Source organism: Aythya fuligula, chromosome 3 (assembly GCF_009819795.1).
Source record: "Aythya fuligula isolate bAytFul2 chromosome 3, bAytFul2.pri, whole genome shotgun sequence".
NCBI lineage: Eukaryota > Metazoa > Chordata > Aves > Anseriformes > Anatidae > Aythya > Aythya fuligula.
This window is the reverse complement of record NC_045561.1, coordinates 102,837,081-102,852,255: the sequence shown is the minus strand read 5'-3', so window position 1 is coordinate 102,852,255 and position 15,175 is coordinate 102,837,081. Positions and strand designations below refer to the sequence as shown.

Below are 15,175 nucleotides of genomic sequence, written 5' to 3'. Positions count from 1 at the left end.
TGCACTTTATCAGCATAGAAATCTTTGCTGTAGTATTAAGGAGCAGATGTGACACTGTAATTGTGGGGAAGAGAAAGTGCCTGTGTGGAATTAAGGATTGTGCTAAAATTTATTTTTTTTCCCTTGAGTATGAATGAATGGGGAGGATCAGGAGTGAAGAAGGCACTTTTTCAGGTTGTAGGAGATGCCAGTCTGCTAAGCCCCCTCTATTATCTCAGCTTTGAAGACTAAGAGTGAAGTTTTTAAGTCCTAAGTGTCTACAGGTCACAGTTCCTAGAGTCACATGAAGACAGCAGGTACCTTCTTTTTAGGTAAAAAGTATTGCCATGAGCCATAGTATAAGCAAGTTCTGATTTCCCCCTCTTTTTCTTGTCTCTTTACTGTCTCTTTACTTTACTGATTTTGATATCCTACATATATATATATATATACGTATATATATATAGTTTTTTAATATATATATAGAGAAAGACTCCAGTTAAGACTTTCCTTATATAAGCTTACATCAAATACAAAGACTTTGGATTTACTGGCATCAAGGGGCAGGCCTTGAAGGTAATCTTTCTGTGAGCGGAGGAGGATGTTTTCCTTCTATATTATCTATATAATCACCTATTTTTATAAAACACATTAGAATTTCATATCTATATTACCTCTACTCTTTCATTACACTTGATTGGAAATTCGCTTTTGGGTTTAGGAACCTGCTAGAGAGGAAGATAATTGAAGTGGGATTCCACAAGCTTAATTTCCCTTAGGAAGCGATGCTTTAGAAAATAACTTTTGGAGTGTCTGCAGCCACAAAGGAAGCCTGCAGATGTGAACAGCACAGAATGGATGCCCCCACAAGGGGCTGGGCTGGAGGCGAGCTTGCAGGAGGAGCTGAAGCATCCAGGCCTGTTGGAAGGAAGCTCAGCTTGTTCTGCGCCCTGCCCTCGGATTAATGTATTTTATAATTATTTAGTGTTGAAGGTTATATTGTTGACCTTTCTCTTTTACAGCAGCACGAATTCAGAAACTAGTTTTTCAGGAGTAGGCCACCAGCATTTCACAAAGGGCCAGGTATGACAGGAATGTGACTTAGGCCTTGCTGCTCTGCTTGGGCTTGGCCTGCCCCCTTCTGCTGGCAGGGGTTAAGGCTCATGGAGAAGACTCAGGCACCCTTTACTGTCGTGTCTGCTTCACTGGACCTTGTTTATAAACTTTACTTGCAGCACGATGGTGGTTTTTAGGTCTGCATCGTGCTTTGGGTAACATAAATCTGTCTTGGACTGTGTTCATATACACTTCAAAGGTGTGTGACTAGTGAGGTGTCCCACTGCGGGGTTAATGGGGTTTGGAGTTTGACTTCCCTGACTGGTAGTAAAAGGTTTTGAAACCTGTACATTTTGAAATCTTAAAAATGTAAGGGAACTGTATTTTTCAAAACTTCCAGCAAAAATATTATGTTTTATAATATATCTGAAACTACTTGAGGACATAAAAAAAAATAATCACACTGTAGCATGAGGATTGCTCTACTGATTAAAGACTCTGCTAATTAATTTGTGGTATTCTGGCTTTTCTTCATTTTTCCTTTTCCCTGTGCTCTTCCCTAGGAATGTTTCGAAAAAATGAAGATTTGACACCGTCACAAAGATGCTTGGCTGTAAGGTAGGCTTTCAGTGATCTGAGAGTTTAGTTTTAGGGGTGGGGAGAAGCCAGTGGCTTGTGTGCTTTATTGATGCTTTGTGAAATTGCTGCAGTTCATGTTCAAGATGGAGAGTTTATAAACTCATCTAAAACAGGTCCATGCTTTGTATATTTATAACTTAATTACATGCATTTATTCTCCTAGAAAATACCACTTGAAATGGAATGTTTTTCTTAAGTATAAAACCAAAGTTCTATGCATTATATGCAAATTAATGCCAGATCAGATAGGAGACTAGTTAACACTTAGTACACATATAAAGTAGTTGGTGAAGGAACATACTTGTCTAATTTCTGTTTTTCAGCATTTAACTTACATTTTTTCCTTTCTTTATTCAGGAGGCTTGAAAATAATGTTGTCCTGGGCAAAAGTCTTGCCTTGAGGAGTTTTGCTTAACTTAATTTATCGCCAGTTAACACACACCTTTGTTTACTGATGCAGTTATTGAGGGGAAAAAAGAAAACAGAAACAATTGAACACTTAGGGAAACACCTTTCTTCTCCTTGCCCAGTCTCAACTTTAGTCACATACCTCCTCAGAGCAAGGAGAAAGTCACCAGAGTTAAAGACATCAGTCTGAAAATGCTCAGTAGAGATTGGAAAGCAATGCTGTGTTTAGAATGATTTAAGTTGTGATTGCAAAATACACATGAAGTGCTTTTCTGCGTTTGGTTCTTGTTGCAATTAAAGTGAGCAATGACGTGCAGTATGACTTCTCCTACTGTGGAAATTCTGTGGAAACACACATGCCATCTCACGAGCTGCTTGTCTTTGAATTGCAGACGCATGCCAAGTCTACTGGAGTATTTAAGTTACAACTGTAATTTCATGGGTATCCTGGCAGGCCCGTTATGCTCTTACAAAGACTATATTAATTTCATTGAAGGCAGATCATACCAACTGCAACAGTCTGAAGCAAATGGGAAGGAAGATACAAAATATGAACAAACGGATCCTTCTCCAAATGTAAGATGTATGACTCTTGCAGTGCCGATGCTGATGTAATCATTGCATGAAAAGCTTGATTTGCACTGTTCATTTACAGGCATAACTTCCAAGCTGTATCTGGAGTTCATTCAGCAACAGTACAGTTCTCTGTTCCAGAAGTTAAATACTTATTCTTTAAGGCAGGTTTTCTCCATGGTTTCCAGTCTGGATCTTGTGGACAAAAGCAAATGAAATTGGTGCTTCCTACCAAGCTTATATGGTAAAAAGCCATCTTTTGATGAAGCAGTTAATGCATCTTTTCTTCAAAGCATATACCGTGTACAAACTGCACATCTTAACAGTTCCAGCAAAGTTCCATGAAAATTCTTGAATTCTGCTGTTTTTCATTTCTGCATGCAGCAAGTAGAAAACATTCATATGCATTAAGTTGAAAAATACTCATCAAAATAGTTCTTTTTTGGTTTTACATGTCTAGAGAGGTACTAAGGATGGATATATTTTTTTTCTTTTATCTGAAGGTATAGTAAGAGATGGACTAGCAATAATGCTATGGAGAGTTTACAAACTTGTCTGAAACTGTATACTGTAATGGATAGTCCATCTTTTACTACACTTTCAAATAAAAAGAAAAAAGTAACAGTATGGCTAGTCATCCATACAGTCTCTTTATTTTCTCTTTGTTCTTTTGTTGGAGAAGAGAACACATCTGTACAGAAGAAAGTCCAGTTGATCAGAGTTAAAATCAAAAGCTCCCAAAGGTTGTTACTTTTCCATTTTAATCCAAAGAATTAAGTGGATCTCTATCCACTTCCATCCTTTGCATGTGGGTGATGATTTTTCCACATTCTCTTCTATGAGCCTCGTGTGGTTGTAGTAACTCGCACCACAGGAATGTAAACTAGTGGTTGGAGGATGATAATATTTGAAGCTGTTCCACATGTTGACAAAGTACCTAAGGTCATAAAAACGTGCTGTTGAGCAAGTCATCAAGAAGGGAGGAGAACAAACGAGACTTCTCTGCCTAGATGGGCACCTCACGGTCTGTCCATAGACTGCATTGATACGTTGTGTCGGCAAAGTTGCACACTTGTTTTTAACATCCTCTTGGCTCAATAGACAGATGCATCCCATCGTATGTACTAAAATCCTATTTCTGGAGAAAAATATTGTGTAGTAAATTTATTGCAAAACAATGGAACTAACCAAACCTGTCAATATCACTACTTCTGGACATTCGTCTACTGAGTGCTTGGTAGGTCTTCATAGCTTTTTACCACATAATCTTGCTAGTGATTTGAACAAAGTCAATAAAAATAAAAGCATGAACCTGTAACATGTTCTTCTTTCAGGTAAGCAGTTTTCTTTAAAATGTATTGCTCTTAAAGTGCTTGACATTTTTTGCGATTTATGCTGCATTAGCCTTTGACATAAACATAAAGAGAAGCTGTCTATGCTGTTGATACTTCATCTCCTGACTGGTGTTAGAGAAATCTGGCTGCGTTTTATAACACCAGCGAGTATTGTGTGCTTTTGGAGAAATATGGATGATATAATTTGTTTACTGCATTTGCTGCATCAATTAAAGTACTCATTGTTTTGTTCTAGACGAATGCTTACAGCCCATTAACTTCATGTTAATAATTTAAATGTGTTCCTTGTTACTTAATTATTTCAAGAAGAATAAATTGTTAGGTAACTCAGAAAATGAAATATAAAGGGGATCAGCAAATGTTAATGTAGTAAATGGAAAAAAAAATCCTTCATCTGAGTTGAGTGTAATAATATAAGTTTCATTTCTTGTTAATTGTCATTTATATAACAAAAGTAGTTCATGCCAGCCTCCTCCTCTATACTGTGTGCTGACTGCATGATATTAACTTGGTTTAGTATATTTGCTGTGCTCATTGCATGTTAAATGAATCAAGTCAACATATTAAAACTCATTTCTTATATCCCTCCTATTGTGCCTTTTTGCAAGCTATCAATTGTTGGTGCTCAAAGTGGTGTCAACTCTCAGAAATTAATATCTGTCTTTGTAAGTTTCTTTTTATTATGGCTACCCTTAAAATTCAAGATGCCTGTCAGCAGATATCTGCTTTCTTGCATATTATGCAGACTCTTCCTACGAGTTATAAAGTTCTTGCTTAATTACCTGTAATTTTTAATTGAGGTGCTATCCTCCACAAAACGATACGCTTTAACATACTTCAATATGATATTGAGCTCCTTATTGTTTATCAGCCAAGAACAACAACAAAAAATATTCACATAAACTTAGAAGATCCTTTTCTACTTTTTATATGTATTTTATATACATTACATTCTTCATACAGTGATATATTTATATAATCTGGAGCTCAGTGAGTGTTTATGGCCTCAATTAGAAAGCTGTTCCCAAACTCCTTTCACTGATTAGGAATCCAGCTTTCAACCTGCTTGCGTTGCCATCTGATTTATGCACATTTGTTTTTCTCCTGGCACTGTTTTCTACCTTAAATATCTTTTTCCCTTCCCAGTGCTAACCATATTTGATATTTTTATACAGGTATGCTCAATTTTTATTCATCAAAACTAAATGAGTCAGGCCCTTCTACCTTTTTGTTTTAAAATAATTGTATATTCTACTTCACATGAGGCGAAAGATATCCTGCAGCTGATGTTCTCTTAAGTCATTAATGGAACAATTGTTTTGGAGTGCAGTTTTTGAGTTATTTTGCAATAAACACATTTTACTTTTCAACTTGATGCACTGAAAACTTTGAAGAGTGAGTGAAATGAACTTCAAACTTTTTTTAATTAGTTGCTTCATCCCTGTAAAAACTGAACAATCCTCCCAGGAACATGAAAGCCAGTTATTACCCATTTATGCATTGGCAAAGAGGTTTATAGCAATAGCCTAGTTGATTAAGTAAAATGACGTGAATCGATGCTTTACCAAATGCATTTATATGGGCAATTGAACAATAGATTACTGTGGTGTCAGGTGAGGCCTTCTGTTTCTGTGTAAATTTATTCACAACTTGAGTATGCTAAACAAGTCTCAGGCTGTGATTTTATAATCCATCGAGGCCAACCCAAGTATTAACTTGGGGCTTCCAAGTCATTTGCGTATCATATAAATGCTAATGTGCATTCCATGGCTTGGTGATCTGATTCACATCACTTGATCCCAGCTAAAGCTAGCTTATCAAAAAAAAAAAAAAGTCAAAACCTGGTGTTGGTATTTCACCCCATTTGAAGGAAAAACTTGCAGCCAAGGTGAGGAAAAAAGAAAGGACTGCTGCTTTGCATTGCAGCCTGTGCTTGGATTGCTCTTCAGAAACTCTGCTTAAACCAGTCCTGAAACTGCAGCTCCCAGGCTTTGTAGGGTCAGGAGCTTATCTCCATCCTTGTTTGCTAAGAACTTTAATACACCTATACTGATCCCTCTGAGTGGTGTCAGCATGCTTGATTGGGGTTCTGGGACTTAAAAAATTATAGAGTTGAAGTAGTATTTAAAACCCCAAAACAACAACAACAAAATTAAATAATATATCATGTTGTGTCTGGATATTATTATACTTGTCCCTGTAGTTAAATGTTGCAGCTAAAAAAAAAAAAAAAAGTAGAAATACATCATTTAAATAAAAACACCCTCCTATAGTACGTAGAGTTCTGCAACTACAGACTGAAAACTGCAGAGTTTATTTTGTAAAAGTACAGCTGTGTGAGCTCCTTGTTTTTTCTTAAGATGAATTTCATTGAAAATTTTATTGAATTAAGTCTTTGCAACTTGTCTTCGTTGTTTAGGATCGATACTTTTTGTATTTATAAATAGCCAGCTTTTTATCTATTAGATATTGCCTACCAAAATCAAAGATCGATTAGTGTTAGTAATAACTGAGTAACATTTGGTTCTACATAAACTGAAGTCAAGAAGTTTTGCCAACTGAACTTTCTCTTTGCTCTTGCAAAGAAGGAGATGGATTAATAGCTGCTGGAAAAACAAAGGAACACGTTTAGAAAGCTAATGCCCTCTACTTTGAACTCTTGTAATAAAGTATTGAAAAGAAGATAATTAGAATACAAGTAGAAAAAAATAACAAAACCCCAGCTTTAGTTGTTGATAGGTGGTTGCCTCCTGAATTATCCAGCTGGTTTGTTTAACTGGCTGGGTTTTCTAATCCTCTCTGATGATCTGTGTGAAATGCATGCAGTCTCTGAAGTCAGCAGTTACCATCTCATCTGGAGGTGCTTGGTTAGTGTGTTCCTACAGGAATTTGCACAGCCCATGCTATCCAGCCTTGGAATATGGATGATAGCAACTACTCAAAGCAGTGAACGTCATGCATTAGTGCTCTGTGCATCTTATAACAGAAACTTAGAAATGCTGGGTTCCTAAAAATAGCATACAGTTTACTGTGGTGGTTATAGCAAAACTGAATTTTGGGGCAGTTTGAGTCCAGATTCTAGCTGAAGAACTTATTTTTAATGTGTCTGTGAGCATATAGCTTGATCATTCTAGTTGGGAAACGAAATCTTTATAGTACTGAGGCATTTTGGTTGTAAATTCATAAATTATTTCTTTATTTTACTGGTTTAGAATTTAGATATTGTAGTAACCCAACAGAGATGATTGATATATGGAGGTGGGCAGCAGTTGAACACCTGTATTACGCCAAAGATTACCAAAAATGCACTAAAATTTTGCCATTATTTCTGGGATCCCTGCAAGAATTGTACTCATCTCATTCTGTGCTAGATTGTGTTCTTTGTGTTGCGATGTCTTAGCATCTTACTTGGTTAGGTAATTTCACGATGGAAGAGAAACTGGAGTTGCAAAAGATCTTCTCAGTATTGAAAGCGTCTTCTAGTGACTCGGTGTAGTTGAATTTGATTTTCTGAGTTTGCCAGGTGATGTGGTGTTCACAGTGTCATCAAGATAAGGATATTTCATGAATCTCTATGAAATGTTACCAACTGTTTTAAATTTGGTAGTAAACGTTACTGAAAAATTGTTGTATATATACATTTGGTTAGGGAAGGAGAATTATAACTTGCCCTTGTTTCCATAAGACTAACAAAACCCGAAGCTTACAAAGTCTCTTATCTTAAACTTTTCAGATAGCTGTGGCACAGAAACTCTTAGTCTGTGGACTCTCCTTACTCTTTCACATGACTATTACCAAAACTTTGCCTGTGGAATACAACATTGATGAGAACTTCCAAGCTACAGCATCATGGCCTGTAAGGTTTTTCTACCTATACGTGTCTCTTATGGCTGCCAGACCCAAATATTATTTTGCATGGACTTTAGGTAAGTACAGAAAAAAACACCCACAGCTATATGCATTGAGTTTCATTTGAGATGCTGCACGCTATGTATTAAGAAGTGACAGTGCCCTCTTGAGGCCTTAGGCAAACATTATTATATTTAAGTATTACAAGGGATTGTCAAATATATTGAACAGTGTCTTTTCTTTGTGAAACAAAACCTATCATAAAACTAAGCACAATGTTGTGACAGTATTGCAAATGAGATCGTGGTCTACTGAACAAATCTGAGTGAAACGTGAGGGTTTTTGGAGAGTGGCAGTGTTTTAATGAGCAATGTCTTTTTTGCCTTTTAAAAATTATGGAACTAGTTTGATGTACAGTCCCTGGGGGTGCTTTTGTGTTTTGTTTTGTATTTTGTTTTGATTCTTTGCCTTATTCTAAGCCTCTTTCTCTGGTTCGTTAGCAGTAATTTGCTTGATGTTTTTTTTTTTTCAAGCATGAAGGGAAAACGAGTATATTGAAATTCAGATGTGTAATAGTGTTGTTAATAGTAGATAGTGTTGGCAGTGGTGTTTCCAGAATTTGATGGATGACACTTCATTTTTAGTCTTTGCTTGCGAAAAATTCTACTTGACAAATGACAGGGCACCCATAGTCACCCATCTAAGACACTGAATAGATGATACAGTTTAAACTATGTTTTGCTTTTCATATGTTATTTAAAATAAAAGAAAAACAAAACAAATAACAGCAACAACAACAAAACAGGAAAACTGAATGCTGTATTTATATAAGCTGGCATATTGGATGTGTCTCACAAAACAGATTTCGTTGGTTTCCTCCTCCTCTTCAGTTTTACATATTTGTTTCATAAGTCCTAGGAGAGAAAATCTGTGGGAAACAATGCAATAAAGAAAGCCTCAGTGTAGCAGAGCAGCGTGACTCATTTACAGCTGCTGGTTTCATTCCCGGTCAATGAATGAAGTGCTTTCAGCGCGTCTGGATATAGTAATTCTGGGGCTTGTTGTGGAATGAAATATTTTTGAATATTATGCTCTTATGCACCAATACCATCGTCTGTCAAAAGCAGGAGTCAGCTGAAAATTGAATAATTTTCTTCTTTTCCCCCCTGTCATTCTTCAGATAGATTTCTACTTCTGTTTGCTAGCAGAGTAATGTTAGCATTCTTTTGGTAAAATACTGACAAAAATATACCATATGAATTCTGTACTTTTGGTTTGCAAAGTAACTTTTTTCAGCTTTCTCCTTCATCTAAACTTCTAATGGTGCGAGTTGAATGTGCAGAGCCCTTAACGTTTTTACTGGATGTTACACTTTTAAGTTGCACATCACTATTTTTTGCACTAAAGAAAAAATATCCGTTAATAAAATGATACTTACTAAATGCTAGCTAATAAAATGAGCATTCTAGCTGTAGTCTTTGTGCTCTAGCCAGCAAGGGATTGTGGAGTTCATGTATTCAGCTAACAGCGTAAAATTGTTGTCTAATCTTTGCAGGTGACAGCCAGATAGATATCTTTTAAAATTGTTGATGAGGGGAAAAAATATTATAAATTACCCTGTATTAAATCAACCATCACAAAGCCCTCTTCAAGACCTGTGAATAGTTGGAGAAACTCAGCCTCAGGAAAAGAACTGTTAGAGTGTTTGGATCAATCACATCTTTGATTTTCTGAGTATGTTGGATTAGTACCTTGAAAAAGCTGTTGAGAAGAAAGGAAAATGAATTGATGAATTTCACTTATGTATCACTATTGTATAAAGTAAATTCTTTTTAATATAGTAATAAAAGTTGAGGATTTTTTCTTGCCTTGCTAGATGTAATTTTAAAAGGGTTATGGTGTTTGGGTGCATGCACCCAATGCCTGGCTCAGCAGAGGCAATATTTGGGAAGGACTCAGTTTATGTTTAAGTGGCCATCCTAATTTGAGAAGTTCAGCTGAGGAAGCTTTAGTGCCTGAGCTGACAAAGCTGAGCCAGAGGTGAGTACTGAAAGCGAGAGGTGATGTTCAGGGTGAGACCCCTTGCTTTTTCCTGCACAGTCCACATGATGGTAGCTGCTTTCCTGCAGAAAAAATATGCTTTGTTTGGAAGTATTTGAGCTTTGACATGCATTGTAAACACTCAGAAGTGAGATGTTAACAGCAGCCTCGTGTCATCAGTGGAAGTCTGACAAATTGTGCACTGCTTAGTAAATTTGCTGTGTACTTTATTAGGCCTTCACTGGTTACGTGTGGTGCTGTGAATGTGCACCTAACTGAATCGTGCAGGTTTATTGGGCTTCAAACATCGCTACTGCTGCATAACCAACACTGAAGCCGTGTACCTGAGAGTTGAGCTGCTGTCTCAAGTCATCACAACCAGCCATGGTTTTGTAGTCTTGATGCATCTCATTGAGTTTTTTTTTTCCGTCAAATTGCTCAAGCAGATCTAAGTAGGCTGTGTGAGAGAGGGAAGCATCTGTACTGTGAGGCAAGTAGTAATACCACCCATTCTTTTGCTTCAGTACAAGTTTTTTTAATTGAAAGCAAGTATGTTGCTTGGATTGTTTGCTGTTTGTTCAAGCATCTAATGCAGTGATCCTCAGTACTTAAAAATCTGTGTGTAGCCTTTGAAATGTTACAAATATTTTGAACAACTACATGCTGTGTACCGCACAATGTTTGTAATACTGGCAGTTTATAATTCCTTTGTTTCTTTTTGTCCCACTGCAGCAGATGCAATCAATAATGCAGCAGGGTTTGGCTTTAGAGGCTACGACAAAAATGGAGTTACACGTTGGGATCTCATATCAAATCTGAGAATCCAGCAAATAGAGGTTTGTTCACTGCTCTTTTAAACAAAATACGTGCCCATGTATGTATTTAATTGCAACTTCATTAACTTTATCTAAGCATTTTGTTTATCAAGATAGTGAGTATGTTTTAAATCAGAAATGACAAGTTCACACCCTTAGGGAAGAATGGAAAATAGAATCTGCTTTGAATATGTTTAACTTGTCGGTTGATTTCCAAAATATTTTGTGCTTATAAATAGTTGAGTACATTCCTTATTCAGTTAATCTCAAAATATTTTTGAGCAGTTTATATGCCAGAATTCTGGAATATTTTGTAACATTTCACAATTACTGAAATAACTGTTTTTATTTTGTTTTACAGTCTTCCACAAGTTTCAAGATGTTTCTTGATAACTGGAATATCCAAACAGCTCTTTGGCTTAAAAGGTATTTATTTCTTAAAGGCAAGCTTTTCTGCACAGAAGTTTCTAAAATAAATATTTCTTTGAAGATAATTTAGCATTTAAAACTAGAGCCCACAAAACAGTACAGTTGTTTAGCAACTGCATAGAACATTCTTCTCATAATACTTGTATTAAAGCCTCTGAATTTTGATCACTTATTGTAAACTGTCAGCTAGTGATGGAAACTGTTTAACTTCAGCACTGGCTATAGGGAACCTAAAAGTATTAATCTATGGAGGAATCTCTTTTCTTTTTTTCCTGTTTCCATTCAAAGCTGTGCATGTAGCTGAGAGCAGTAGGCAAACATACATCTTTGGCTTCTAGCCTATGGAAGCTCTGAGATTTTTAGCCACACAGTGATACAGGAACTTCCATACATTCTCTGAGAGAACTTTCTGCACTCCTTCTGCACCTCCATGGGTGCATGGGCAATATCAAACTGTACAGTGTACTGTCAAAAAAAAAAGATAAATGAATATCCCCCAGATGCATTTCTTCCCTTGTCTGGGAAACAGGCATAGTGCCTGGTGAAGTAAATGATTCTACTTCTACCACTTCTTTGTAGTAACTAGAAAGTAAAACTAGAAAACTAGAAAGTAAAACTAGAAAGTGTTCTTGAGAGCAGTACAAGGGTTTTGTTTCCCTTCTTCTGGATTATCTATATCTCCGTATAGATAGTCTTTTAAAAATAGGTGCAAGTTTAACCTAGACCCCCCATGTTGGGATCACTCAGAGGACTTCATCTCATTCTTGGATGGCTGGCAGCAGGAAATTGCCTCCATCAAATTTCTTTGTAGTCAATGCTCTTTTTTTCCATAATTTCTTCCCTAATTATTTATCTGACTTAGTAATAAAATTTAAACAAACAGGAAAAAAAAAAAACAAAACACACACAACAGAAGTGGAATTTCATGTGAGTCTAGTTGGCTCCATAGGCACTAGAATCTGTTGTTAGGACAGCAAGGAAGAATTGTATGCCACAGATACAAAAGTATATAATTTAATAAAGCAAGTTTAAAATTTATATATAGAATAGAAGTTTATCAGTATTAAAACTTAGTAAGGTTATATTTCAGTAACCTTTCAAACTCTTACATTGAATGATTTTAAAGGAAAAATGGTTTACTGTAGAAAATATTACCGTTACCTTTGAACTGGAAGGAGAAGAAAAGGCAAATCAGTTGCTCTTAGGGTGACATTAAAATAAGGTGCCAAAATAAATTAATGCATCTTCTTTAATAAATATTTTTAGAACAATTGGAGAAGAATCTCTGAGGATAGTCTAAATATGTATTGATTCTTGCCACAGTGAAAGAGAGATAGGTGGAAAGTTTTCTTAAAGTTAAATTTTGAATAAAAGATTGTTTTAATGACTACACACAAGGACTACAAGTAGTGACACAGAATATATAATACGATTGCCTATCACTTTGCTAGTTGCAATGCTACAGCAGTTTAAATAAGACAAGCTCATGCATCACTTTAAACATATAAAAACCTTTAATACCTCACTTATTTACCATTCAGAGAAGTACCTAAAATCTTAGATATGTATCTCACAAGAAATATAGAAATGCCAAACAGAAATATTGTTTCTGTTTCTTTTCTGATGCTCTCAGAAGAGAAGTCATCAGAATTACAGGTTTTAAATCCCGATGGTGTGAAAAAAAAAAACAACAAACCCTTTTATAAAGACTGTTACACAGTTAACTGGTCTACAGATCATAAAGTTTAATGAGCATATCAGAAAAATCCAGCAGTTCAGAAGTATTATGGTTAGACGCATGCATTTCAAAATAGATATTTACACATTAGCATGCATCAGCAATATGTATATATCATGATAATGTTTCCTCATTGGGAAATTCCTCAGCCTGTTCATTCTTCTTTTGAAAGGAAACATCTAATTATGTGTGCAAAACTTGAACGGTCCTTGTTTCTCTCTTCTGGCTTCTTCCCAGACTTCTTGTCTTCTTACAGTAGATGTAGTACTTCTAAGACCTCCAAGGTCTTTCCCTGACTTGGTACAGGCAGGATGAATTATTAAAATGGCTTAATTACCTTCCTTTTCTTTAGATAACACTCCTGCTAGTACATCAGTATTGCATCTGTGTTTGCAGCAGCAATCGACTTTATTCATGCTCAGCTGATACTCAGGTTTTTCATCATCTTTATGATCATTACTTTTCCGCTATTGTTACGTACATACGCAGTTACTGGTTTGTATCTTCCACTGTTCTTAGAGGTTCTAGACTTTGGACTTCATCTTACTGATTTCAAACCATTTCACATCTGTCAAAGATCATTTTGGATTCTAGTTCTTTATCCGATGAGAATACAATGCACATCTTCTCTACCTCACCTTCCCTCCCAGAAAGAAGGAAGGGAAGACAAGGTGAAAAACACACTTCTTAGCCTACCACCCAAGCTAGTAATAAACGTATAGAACCAGGCCAAGGACAGTACCTTGCTGAGCAGTTGATGCATCTTCCACTGCTAGAGCAAATCTCAAATAGCCTGAACAACCCACATCTGAACAGATTTTCTGAGCCTGTTATGATGACCCTGTTTCCTTGGTTTGCTTTTAGGAATGTCAAGTGAAGCATTTGAACAGAATTTCTTATTGAAAAATCCACAGAGGCATTTTTAAGCTTACTTTTAACTCTCTGGAATTGAAGCTTGATGATTGTTTCTATTATGTATCCTGTCTGACTTGTGTTGATATGACTGATATTTTTCTAGTTAATAATTAAGTTAAATATTTAGCTCCTGAATTTCTTACAGGGGAAATTCTGCTCAGTTAAAGTAGCTTAAACTAAAGAAAAACAAGTTTTAATCAATTTATCAATATATTAATGTTACGTAATTAACCAGCAGTCAGTGAAATACACATTCAGGATTCATATCAGTACTAGAAGAGGTAAAATTTTGTAACTGCATGTTGTGATTTAATAAATTTCTAAACCCTTTTCTGTAGCTAATCCCAAAGAGTTTTAAAAATGCACGTACACGCCCACAGTTACATGCAGCCTGCCTACACGCCAAAGGGCATGCAGGTTACAAAAACACACCTCCTTTTTTCACGTGTGAGCCTCCTGCTTGTGCACATTGCCAGTGGGAGAGTGAGTTCCTCATTTTCATGTGAACCCGATGATTCACATGCCAATTAGAAAAAGAGGCAACGAGTTCACAAGCATGCAGCTGATAGGGGTGAGATATTGCTCCCTGTGTATTGCACACTGTACTGACATTCCCCTTGCTGGATGAAGGCTACGTGGTGCCCACATGGAGGGCTGCTCTGTCTTGGTTTTGGCTTGTGGGGTGACCTCTGGCAACGTGAAACCAGATTTTGGCTCTGGGTGTATTATTCCAAGGCATCTCTGAATTGCTGCAATTTTTCATGCTGCTTTTGTACTTCTTTTCAGGCTGACACCTTCTTTGTTTCAAAAATTTCTTTGAAATTCCTGGTTATTGTTTAATCCAGCCAACATTACTTTCTTCATTAAGGTTATCTATTTTGGGCAAATTACCTCAGATAGTTTCGTGTATTACTTACAGGTATACATTTGAACCCTACTTCAGGCCCACATTCTTATCTTAACAGCTGTTGTTAGCAAAGCCCTTTGGGAGGGGGCTGTACTGGTGCCCCACACTGAAGAACTTGTGAGATAAAACTCATCACATCTATTTGTCTGAAATAAATTAGCAGAATACACTTTTGATCTTTCCCTGTTCAAATCCCATCTTTTTACCTTCTGCTCTTTAACACTGACTGTATTACTTAGCCCTAACAATCTTTTTTATATATAGAAATAGTAAAATAGTTAAATAAATAGCAAATGTTTCAGTTTTATGTATCATTAGCTTGTCTTCCTCTTTCAATAATAGACTTGCATTCTCTTCTGTCTTCCTGTTACATGCTACGTATTTATAAAAACCTTTTCACGTATTGATGTCGATGCCCTTTTTTAGTTAAAACTCATTTTTCTATGTTAGTCTTAGATTTCTGTTCATGCAT

The 15,175-nt window shown here is 36.3% G+C and overlaps 1 protein-coding gene across 1 annotated transcript in view; it reads left to right on the top strand.

The window, feature by feature from the left end:
- MBOAT2 (membrane bound O-acyltransferase domain containing 2) overlaps window positions 1-15,175 on the top strand; it is a 97,992-nt gene that overhangs the window by 72,004 nt on the left and 10,813 nt on the right. Inside the window, exons 6-10 of the mRNA XM_032185588.1 lie at window positions 1,599-1,653; window positions 2,475-2,658; window positions 7,744-7,936; window positions 10,632-10,735; window positions 11,076-11,140. Coding sequence (XP_032041479.1) covers window positions 1,599-1,653; window positions 2,475-2,658; window positions 7,744-7,936; window positions 10,632-10,735; window positions 11,076-11,140 — 601 coding nt within the window. The remainder of the gene's footprint in view (window positions 1-1,598; window positions 1,654-2,474; window positions 2,659-7,743; window positions 7,937-10,631; window positions 10,736-11,075; window positions 11,141-15,175) is intronic.